Source organism: Idiotropiscis lumnitzeri, chromosome 1 (genome assembly GCF_059441095.1).
Source record: "Idiotropiscis lumnitzeri isolate Australia: NSW breed Sydney's pygmy pipehorse chromosome 1, RoL_Ilum_1.0, whole genome shotgun sequence".
In the NCBI taxonomy this organism is placed as follows: Eukaryota; Metazoa; Chordata; class Actinopteri; order Syngnathiformes; family Syngnathidae; genus Idiotropiscis; species Idiotropiscis lumnitzeri.
This window is the reverse complement of record NC_142391.1, coordinates 21,172,403-21,184,175: the sequence shown is the minus strand read 5'-3', so window position 1 is coordinate 21,184,175 and position 11,773 is coordinate 21,172,403. Positions and strand designations below refer to the sequence as shown.

The 11,773-nt window shown below is 40.3% G+C and overlaps 1 protein-coding gene across 3 annotated transcripts in view; it reads left to right on the top strand.

The window, feature by feature from the left end:
- The first annotated feature begins 5,086 nt into the window (after positions 1-5,086).
- The window catches only part of adamts3 (ADAM metallopeptidase with thrombospondin type 1 motif, 3), a 78,841-nt gene continuing 72,154 nt past the window's right edge, over positions 5,087-11,773 (top strand). For all 3 annotated transcript variants that reach the window (XM_088287998.1, XM_088287990.1, XM_088288006.1), the window contains exons 1-3: positions 5,087-5,385; positions 5,683-5,704; positions 9,738-10,168. In XM_088287998.1, the coding sequence (XP_088144124.1) occupies positions 5,299-5,385; positions 5,683-5,704; positions 9,738-10,168 (540 nt within the window). In that variant the 5' untranslated portion in view covers positions 5,087-5,298. The remainder of the gene's footprint in view (positions 5,386-5,682; positions 5,705-9,737; positions 10,169-11,773) is intronic.

Below are 11,773 nucleotides of genomic sequence, written 5' to 3'. Positions count from 1 at the left end.
GTTGTGATATTTGGAGAGAAAAGGCACAAGCGCAACCGACTTCAGACTTGTATTCAACTTTAAAGGGACACTTCACTGACGTTAACGTCGGCACTTACATAATAGGTTGCCATGTTATCAGTACTAAAATGCCCCCCCCAAAAAAAGACGGTATAGTGACTTAAAGTTTTTTTTTTGTTTTGTTTTTGTTTTTTGTCATTTACGGCAAATTGTCATGCCCAATTTTGGAGCTCGGTTTCATCGTCTACGTCACAGCAGGGAGGCAAGCGAGGTAATTTTGCTCAAATTGTAAGTTCTGTTGTCTAAACTGCAATGCAGTGCAAATGCACGTTACTACTCTTGTCCACTTCAACCTGTGAAAGTCGAAAAGCAAATGTGAGCTCAAGTGATCACCTCCACAAAACCAAAAATATCGTGCCGATCAAGTCTCCACTTACTCAAGCTGAAGCGGAAAAGAGCAAGAATGTGCACACGGACCCCGACTGGTTAGAAGTCGGACTTTTAGCAACATTAAAGTTGTGTCAACTCTCAGCAGGCAGCCAGCCGGCGGGCATGGACTTTATCCCCCACCCCGCCTTACCTGTGTTTTTTTTTTCATGTTATTTTTTAATTATGACTTTACTCACGTAAAATTTCACCTCTTGTTCTTGTAATTTGAATATCCAAATGATTTCATTATTTTTTAGGATGCTGACTTTTTTCTGTGAATTTACCTCTCAATATTCTTAATATAACAGTGTTAGCGTAATTGAATCAGCAACGGCGCTATTTAGCATGTCGCCAGGCAAATAAATGGCTTACGGGCAGTTCAAGGGGGGCCTCAAAGTATGTGTGCAGGGGGGTGGTCCCCATTCAGGATATGACAAGCATCTTTTGAATTATGTCAATTATTCGCAGCTCCCAACCGCTAATGGAATGTCCCGCCTTTTAGCCGCCGACGATTTTTTTTTTTTTTTATTGCCCCAACCACAAAAAGCATGAGTGACCCCACAGGGTGCGACGTGGGTCATTGTGAACGGGACATAACCCGCCTGGTAAAGACGTCATGAGTCATTGTGTTGGCACCAGAACGAGTCAAAAGACAACATTCCAAATTGTAACCCCCGCCCCATCTTTTCATGTCGGCGGGGGTCAACTTGATCATCATCGAGAGTAGTCCCACTTCGAGTTCACTCACCTTACCTAACTTCCTGTCTGTATCTTCTCTTTAAAAAAAAATCAATAAAATAGTCAAGCGTAATTTGGGCAAGTTATGTACAATTAAGCTTTTGCCTGTCTTTATTTTTCTTGAAATATAAATGAACGCTTTTTTAAAATAAATTTTACAGTGAAGTGCAATTTTGACAAGTGACACTAGAGAATTAATACTTTGAGTCTGCGTTTGAATACGTAAAAAAAAAAAAAAGTTAAGAAAACAAGGACAACAATAAAACAATCTTACTGCTGCTTCAATTCCAAGCCACCACATCCAACCAGCCATTTTCTGTACCTCTTATCCTCACCAGCGTCGCGGATGGGCTGGAGCCCGTCTTCCTATATCTTGAAGACGGCAAAAGAAATAAAAGAGTCTTGCGTACATTTTTAAGACACTCGCTTGACGTAGCTTTATGGCTATATTTTCTTGATATAGAAAATGTTTAAAAAAAAAAAAGAATCCGCTTGCTTCATGGAACTGGCTGTCTACGTTTTTCGTCTTCTCTTAACACAATCCCCCACCCACACACACACACACACACACACACACAAATGTAACAAAATTGTATAAAAAATCTATGTTTATCTATCTCTTTCTGCCTATCTATTTAATGTTATCTATTGTAATGTAATGTCATCAAATCTAATCTATCTATCATTTCGCTAGCTAGCTAGCTAGCTAGCTAGATCTATTATTGTCTCGCTATCCAACTATTGTTCCGAATTCAATCCCCCCTTTGGCTAACTCTCACATGGTACAACCCAGATTGCCTTATTGCCTTTTCTATAAAACAGGACACCCCAAATTGTGTGGGAAGCTCATGTTGACTATTATTGCCATTTGATTTTTTTTTTTTTACTGGTCTATTGGATTGGATGACGGTTGTCATGCACAACTGGTTCCATCATTACTCGTGATCCGGTTTTGGTGTGATAACGTCAGACCAGGTCTGTTTGGGCTCCCCTAAGAAAAATGCGCTAATGCTGTTTAAAAAAAAATGCATCTATTTTTCGATCTGACGTACAGTACTACTGTCTCATTTGGGAGGTGATGATTTTCAGGCAGTTCCTTGTTAGCTGCAGGCGCAGTTTGGATAACTCGTCTTAGAAGTCTTCGAAGGTAGTCTGCTTTTTATTTGATATAATTTGGAAGTATTTGAGGTCACGAAGAGGATGAAACGGTGCCAATGTTTTTGAATTGATCAATTCACTACACTTGTGGTGATTATTAAGCTTGTGAAATTGTGCACTTTCTTGTGGTGCGGCCTGGAGCTCTCAGCTTCATTCCTTTTCTTAAAAATGCATCACGGGGCAGTCTGTTGTTTTGAGTTTGAAACTAGGGGTCATTTTGAGATGCTTTTTGAAGTCTTTAAAATGTCCCAACTTCCTTAATTGTTACCATATTGAGAAATTGTAAACACAATTTTCTTCCTTTTTCAAGCTCTTTTTGGTGACATTGGCAAGCAAGAGAGAGAGGTTTTATTTATCATGTACCCACTTCCTACCCTTTGGACCGAATTTAAAAAAAAAAAAAAATTTTATTATTTTTTTTTGGGGGCCTCGGGAACCCACCCCAATTCTTCATGAAAAATGCTTATTAGCTGTATAAGATATTTTCCGGAGGAAAAAAGAAAATACTGTATATATTTTTTAATGTAATTCCAATGGGTGACAATTCTTTACCAATTTTTTTCTATTTGCCGTGGCTTAATGACCAGGCCAACCCGTGAATTAGAAAATTCCGCAGGGGTCGACTGTATCAATTATAAACCTCCTCCTTGCCAAAGCTGTCAAGGGAATGCTCAAAGCAACGGCATCTCCTTGCGATGTCGGGGCCACATTCATCTTTCGTGTCTCTACGCCTGTGGACGGAGCGAGAGCTCACATGTGGAAAATGACAGCGACATGCTGTCTGGAAATGAGATGGGTCGCACTTCATGTCATGGCAAGTGATTGGTGCTGGCATTATGATGGCTAACATGGAAATGCACAAGGTCATGTTCTATTTTTTGGCCTGGAATATTTCAAGACATTCTGTATGTTTCTGTTGCGCAAGGTGGCTCTTGTCAGGAGCAACCGACACGCGTGAGGGAGCGCATCCGATATGACCCATTCAGAGATGTTTGTCTATTGTGTAAGATGCCAACGGTCATAAATTTGTCTTTTTGCAATGAGTTGTTAAGATCTGTTTATTTTTAGGTTTCTATTTATACTTTGTTGAACTTTTTGTCACTTTATTTTAATAAAATGATAAATAAAATAATTTTCAAAATAAAACCCCAAAATGTCATTTATTTTAACCTAATACGTGTTGAAGGTTTCACAATGAACAGAAAAATATGAATACTTAAAGGGGAGGTCAAGTCAAAAGCTTTCATTCTAATAAGTTCCATGTGGCCCCACCCAGTCTGATGAATATTGTATTTGTGGAATTTGAATTAAGTGAAATGCACCTGTTTTTAATCCAGCTCATGGGGTGGCTGTTTTAACACTTGCTGTCCATTGAAAATGATGTTGCTGAGGGCTCGGACAACAACCAATCAGCTTGCCAATGTCACGTGACCAAACTCAGAAAACAGGCAATGACATGTTCTAAGTGTTTTTTGTGCAGTTTTGTTGCAGAAACCACACACTGGCGGTTTAGCTGTGTTTTTGTTTTTTTGTTTTTGAAGAAGAATTTTTTGGGGGTTCACAAAAAGTTTTAGTATTAATTATAATAATAATTATACATTTTATTTGAAAGTGCTTTCCACAACACTCAAATATATTTGACAGAATAAGGAATATTGGATAAAATGTACAGTTTAAAGCAAAAATAAACACAAATTTAAAAAATGTAAAGAAAGGAAAAACAAAGCAAGAAGTGAAATAAAGATTAAAAGATGTTAAAAGCAACGCGGAACAGGTCAGTTTTAAGAAATGATTTGAAAGATGGAAGGTCAGTGCTCTTCAAGGTTGTTTTAGTTAACAGAAACTGACAAAATAACAAACAAAATTGAAAAACTGTTTTCGTTAACTAAATAAAAACAAAAATGCTTTAAAAAATTGACTGGAACAAAATTTTACGTTTATATATCTGACAAACATTTATTCTAATTACAGCAAAATGTCCTTCATTTTCATCTTTGGCAATTAATTTAATACACGACCCTTTGGGATTTATTTCGATATTACTGCTCAGCCGTTAGTCGTTAAAAGTGAAGGTTAAACCGTCCACTGGGAGTTGTAGTCCACTTTATGTGTGTCACACAGAAAAGACGTCATCAAGCCGCGGCCAACAAGATACGAGCTAGCAGATGACGCGATTTTACTTGTTTTTTGGGTGGAGTGGCTCATCAGCCCGAGATGCAACGTGACGTAAAAAGAAATTTCCTTTTTTGTTCCTTGTATGGAAAAAAAGAAATTATACAGTATCTGCAAAAAAAAATACACTGTACAACTGGGTTTAATACTTCTCAACAAGAATTCAATCCACAAATCCACTTTAGAAATTGGCAACAAGGCATCTTAGCTTTATTTAATTCGGGGGCATACATGCCTGCAACTAATTTACATAGCGGTAAGATGCACTGCACTCATTGTCATTTGAAGTCTATGGACTGTTAAACTGTACCCAGTATTCTCAAAGTGTTTAAAAAAATTGGTTTGTTTTCAGGTTATCGGTCACATAAATGGTGGAAAAAACTTTTCAAATAAGTCCTTTTTATTTTAAAATCAACAAACCTGGCATTTGAACAGGGGTGTGTAGACTTTTGATATGCACTCTATGTGAGTGAGTGTGGGAAGTTAACGGGCTGGGTGGCTGGGTGTTGTGACGTCCTACAGGGCCTGCCTTATTTGGTTTATTAGGCGGGGGCTTGAGCACGCAAGCAAGCAGGCAGGCAAGCGAGCAGGCAGGTCGCGCAGCTGTGCAGCGGCCGAGACGCGAGCAGCGGCGGACAAGCGCAAACTTTGGAGTGACAAAGTGACCCCCAAAAGTCACGAAACTCGCCTCACGACACTCTGCGTCATTAAAAAAAAGAAAAGGGATTGCTTTTGCCGCACATCTCATCATTTTTTAAATGTTTTTATTTTTTATTTTTGGGGGGATAAACTTGACTTCTTATGATTTCCTTGACAAGACTCGTGATGGCCGCGCTGTCAATCGCCTTTTTGGTGCTGTTGGGATTTGTCGCGACTTCAGCCGCCAAGGTAACAACTTTGATGCTCAAATGTTTTCATTTTGAACGTTTACAAGGTCAAAACAGAAGAGGGACTGACTGCGGGGAAAGAACGTTTGACTCCCTTAAATGCGCGCATTGTGTGATATGTTGACACACAAAACACACGCACACACACACGCACGACACACTTTATCCTGTTACATAACCTTTTCAATAAAGCTTTTTTTGGTTAATTTGCACAAGATTGAAAGCGGCCAGTTTTCTCTTCTTAACGTGAATATAACAAATAAATGCTAAAAAATGATTCCCTCCTTTTGTCTTGCAGGCTGGTGAAGATGATCGAGAAGGTGAGTTTCAATGAAAACTGGGGAGGGATGATGGAAAGATATTCTCACTCACACGTGTTTTTTTTTTTTTGCTGTAGATTTTTATTGCTGAAAATAGCTGTCAAACTAACACTTTTAACATTGCCAATTACTCATTTTTTCTTTTCGTAACAACCTCTTTGCCTTAGAAAGTCCATCCATCCATCCATGATCTGTACCGCTTCTCCTCACGAGGGTCGCGGGTCGGGGTGGGGGTGGGGGTGGGGGGGGGGGTGCTGGAACCAATCCCAGCTGTCTTCAGGCAGCGGGCGGGGTACACCATCATCTGGTTGCCAGCCAATTGCAGAGCACACAAAGACGAACAACCAACCATCTGCGCTCACACTCATACATAGGGGCAATTTAGAGTGTTCAATCAACCTGCCATGCATGTTTTTTGGAATGTGGGAGGAAACCGGAGTACCCAGAGAAAACCCACGCAGGCACCAGGAGTACATGCAAACTGCACAAAAAAGAATGAATCGTATATATATATATATATATATATATATATATATATATATATATATATGTATATATATATATATATATATATGTATATATATATATATATATATATGTATATATATATATATATATATGTATGTATATATATATATATATATATATATATGTATATATATATATATATATATATGTATATATATATATATATATATATGTATATATATATATATATATATGTATGTATATATATATATATATATATATGTATGTATGTATATATATATATATATATATGTATGTATATATATATATATATATATATATATATGTATGTATATATATATATATATATATATATATGTATATATATATGTATGTATATGTGTATGTAGGGGTGTGTGTGTGTGTGTGTGTTGTGAGATGCTAAATTTGTTAGTTTGGAAAAACTGGGTTACACTCACACCCATACAAACACATGCGCATGCACACTTTTAGTGTATCGGTGCTTTGCTCAAGACAGGAAGTCCGAAATTCGAACTGGATCCTCCACATCTGTTCTCCATCGCGAGGTTAAGCGAGTAGTTGAGCCTCGACATGGTCCGCGCCGTACCCCCTTATCTCATCCTTAATCCCTCTTACGTTAACACTTGACCTCTCTTATTGCTCGCGTCCTTTTTCGCAATTTTAAAAATCATGTTACTTCCAAACGCAAGTGTTGCTGAGACCCGTTTGTACGAAATTGCTGCATTCAAAGACCGCCCGGCAAGGTGGGGATTGTCCCTTTCTGATCTGAAAACATGGCTGCCGACAATGAGTGTTGATACTTCCCTGTAGGAAATAGACATTGCAAGGGTCAAATTGTGGCCATCCTGCAAGTTGTTTTTGCCAAGCTTAGCTGTCATATTAGCCCAAAAATAATATAAGTTGTTAACTTTGATAGCAAGAGATGACTAAGAGAAATCAAAATACTCATAGAACCTTGATTGACCGTGATAGGAATCATTTTTGCCAGGCCTCCTGAATGATGCATTTAATAAAGCATACTTTAAAATAGTCATAGTTGAACGTGGATTGACATATACTCCATATATCTCATTTTCAAATGATGCATTCATTGCTGTCTGGACTTTACACCACCACAGTGGAAAAGCAGCAGAAAGATGAAAACAAAAATATATTTGTTTTTCTCTAGCATGGTATTTTTTTTAATTTCCTGCACCCCGATGCAAATTTCCTCATTGTGGGACTAATAAAGTTGATCTAATCTTCTTGTGTCTTGCTCCAAATGATGCATTCAAGGCCGCGTGGCATTTGGAGATTCACAGTGGAAAATGAGCATGAAAATGAACTTTGAAAAAAAAACAACAACAAAAAACAATCTATGTTAGTCTTTTGTTCCCAAATGATACAATCAATGCAACTTTTCAGTTTTGTGTCGGAAAAGTGATTTTAAAAATGCACTTTTTGTCCATTTATTTTCTATATATTTTCTTGGTTTCTTTTCACTCAGGTGAAAGCAAATCGGGGACAATGTTGCAAACGTGTTAAAAAACAAACAAGCGAGTCAGATGACAGACCTCTTGGCCTTCGCCTCACAAAAAATCTTTCATGTTTTCAAAGCAGATGCGTGAGAGCCGCTTTTCATTTTTGCTGTTTTTGTTCATCACTTCTTCCTCGCGAATGTCATTTATGACAAAAGTGGCACCTGCAATAGAGTCCCCCTCGTCCTTGCCCCCCCCAAAAGAAAACTCTGTGTTTGTGTTTTTTAATCACATTTTTGCTTTTAACAGGCTTGTCATTTCTCCAGACGTGTAATTTTAGCTTCACCAATGACACCTGTTTGAATGGCCAAACCTTCCGCGTAATTACAAGGCTTCTAAATACGACTTTGCTTTTTTTCTTTCCGACCCACCTAACTACACATTTTTGCATGTCGGGGACGCTTTTGTGATTGTCTTCAGTCACAATCTTACCTTGTGGAGTTGAGTTTTTAAGTTTCATGTAATCAATCGGTGCTGCCTTGTTGCTGTAACGCACAATCACCAAAAATCCAATTCCTCGCAATTTAGCATCATCCACGTGTTTGGCATACCTGAGGTAAATTTAGGAGCAATGGGACAAATTCTCAAGGACGAGTTCACATTTACAAAATCCTGGAAATTGCCAAACCAAGCCTGAAATATCAGCTTCCGACTTCTTGTGTTCATTTTTTTCTTTTTTTTTGTTTTTTGTTTTTTCCAGCTTGTTTTTTGAAAATGTTTTTAAAAAAAAAAAATTATCTGGTCTCCGTGACAAACAAGTTTCCCAATTTCATGTTTCTAAGTAAAACTGACATCAGGGTTGAATTAAACAACAACAACAATCAGGCACAAACGAATTACTTTTTCAGTTGCGTGTAATTTTTTTGAAGTGCCTCTCAAAAGTGTTCCAATAAATGTGAGATGAGAAACAAATAAACTGCATGAAACAGCCCCCAACAATCAAGACCGCCCTCAAATGTAATCCCGCGTAGTCCCTGCACTGACCTGTGAGAGGCAGACTTGTGTCACAGGGCATCCAGAGGAACAGAAAATACAAAGTGTAGAAGTAGAAAAGCTGTGCTTGCTGTTAGCTTAGCGGCTAACTTGGAACTAGCTTCCATAACTGCTTGTGTTTATTTATGAAGATGCCTCTTTTTATCCAAAAAAAGACTACAAATGAAAAAACACGTTTGTGTTGACAGTAGTTTAGCACTTAGATCAACTTCTTGCTAACTTCAACTCCAAATCTTCCCATTTTTTAGGAACTTGTCAGAGTCAAACCCACTCCGCAGCAAGTCTCTCACATGAATTGTTTGGCCAGTTTTTAGGCTTTCAGCCCTTCCTGATGCAACCCTCCCGTTTGTCTCGACACTGGAACGCTCCGGTTGGAGGGTGTTGGGACACTGACTGGAAACTGAACCCCCCCCAACATGAACGACGACACTCCCAGTCTGCTGGTTCCACATGATTTGCTTGGCACAGTTTTACATGGCAAGCCTCCCGTTTGTTCGGGCCTTGAACCAGGACTTGTGGACTCTGGTGACCTGACATTGGGGCATAAACCTGCAACATAGCAATTCACTTGACTTATTGGTTGAGCTTTCATGCCCTTCTTGTCACAAGAACCGTTTACGCAAGAAGGTCACTGATGCCACGGCGACACTGGCTGCAAATGGAAACTGTGCCACAACGACTAATTATCGGGTGCTCTTTTCACGTGGGCGTCCTTCCAGTCGGCTTTGGGGACTTGCGTCGGAGCATTTTCTGCGGCACTGGCCAAGAATTGAACCCGCTAAATGCACCAATACACGACATGTGCGAATGTTGTCGCGAGCCTCGCATGTGTCCCTTCTTGGGACTGGCGTCGAATGGAATCTGGACCCCCTTTGGACCGGTGGTCCACATGCTATGACAGCCTGTTGACATTCTTGGCAGGAAAGAATTCAGATGCAAAGTTGTTTAGGAAACTGGTGGCCTGTTCTTGTCTGATTCTTTTTGATTTACTGGTCTGGTCATTTGTGTTGCAGATCACCTAACTCGCCGTCTGAAGGAATACGGCCTGGTTACACCTTTCAGCACCGACGCCCACGGCCGCTTCCTGTCCCACCTGCTGTCGGCCACCCACAAACGGGTCAGGAGGGAGGCGTCCACCACGCCGCCGTCGACATTGCCACCGGCCCCATTGGATCAGCTCTTCTTCAACATCAGCGCCTTTGGCAAGGAGTTCCACCTGCGACTGCGGCCCAACAATCGGCTAGTGGCGCCGGGGGCTACGGTGGAATGGCACGACGACGAAGGCTCGGAGACCGCGGGCGGAGCTTCCCGACCGGTCACCAACCGGGCCGAATCCAACAACGGGACGGGGAGGATAAGCTTGCTGAAGACAGACTGCACTTTTGTGGGCGACATCACGGACGTCCCCGGTGCCTCGGTTGCCATTAACAACTGCGACGGCCTGGTAAGTGTGCTGTTCAATGACCTTATCAACGGGCCCATTTTGGGGGCGCCGGAACTCGGGACTTTTCTTTACGTCAGCATTTTTACAGCGGATTGTTCTCAAGAGGCTGTTTATACCAACGTTTGTTACGCTTGAGTGGCCATTAATCGGCGAAGGCCCCCCGAAACGACCCCTTCCCAACATAAAACAGGAGTGGTCTTTTGTGCGGTCGGGCCAATCGGACCTCCCCGTCACCCTCGTAAAACACTCAAGTGGTATTTAGAGATTCTCTGAGGGAAAGCAATTCTTTACATTCGGGATGTTAAGGGCACGCCGCCCCACTCCCCTGAAAAAAAAAAGAAAAAAAAAGAAATTCTGGTCTGGTACTTACCCAGCTTTAAAGTTGCCAACTGGGTCATGGCACCAGAAGAATCTCTTGTGTATTCGTTTCAAATATTGAATACAATGCATCCCGTTAAAAAGTAATACAATATTCAAATGTTTTCTTTTTTAGCAAAGTGCCACATTTGTATTTGGTCTTGTTTTTAGGAAATCAGCAATTTGTCTTCTCTTTGGGAAAGTGCATCATTAATAGTTTGTCTTTGTGTTAGGAAACTGCAACGACAATAATTTGGTCTTATTTTTATGGATGCGCAACATGAAAAGTTTGTCTCTTCTTTTTATTTCTTTTTTTGATCAATGTGTATCGTCGATAGTTTTGTCCTCTTTTTAGGGTAGTTCCTCATCAATACTTTGTCTTGTTTTTAGGGAAGTGTGTAATCAGTAGTTTGTCTTTCTCTTTCTCAACATTAGTAGCTTGTTTTCTTTTAAGGGAAGTTCAACATAAAGAGTTTATTGTTTTTCTCTTTTGGGGAAGCACATCAGTAGTTTTTTGTCTTGCTTTACTGATCAGTTAGCATCAAGTCTTTTCGGCAAAGTTTAACATCGGGAGGTCTGCTCTTTCTTTTGGTGGCTCCAACTGGCTTGTTCATTCTGTTGGACAGCATGCTAAAAACAAATCACAAACTGTGATATCGGCTCATCAGAGGCTGGATGGAATATGTATTGTCGTAACTATGACATGGAGACTTTTCGAGGAGAGTAAAAAATGAATGTAGCCTTATCTAGGAGTCTTTTACGCGAGCCATGGCAGCAGCGAGCATGAATCTGAGGCGGCGATACGCCGAAACTGCAGTGAAATGAAAATGTTTTTGCATCACTTGACAAATTTGAGAGTTACACAAGCGGAAGGGACTGCTGCCGCAGATTTATGCGCGCCGTAAAGATAGCAGACTAAAGCGCATTCCTTCTCCGCGTCCATTCTCAGTCTTGTTCATGCAGCGAGCTCGATGCTCTTTCGAGGCGACCGGACTAAACTTGACCAAATGCTGTCGCATGTAAACGTGACTGGCACTCCAACTTTTGCCAGACGCCAGAGTTATCATGAGAAGAGAATAGAATCTTTGGAGAGTATCTCGGTTTGAACCTGGAAACTTACTGTGGCAAAAAGGAGATATTGATGGAGCACAAAAAAATGAAGGCAGTGATTCGGCGCCTTTTGTGTCTTTGCCAGCACTTACTGTCCCACTTGAAGTGTTCCCATCAATGATGTGCCCGTGACAAAGC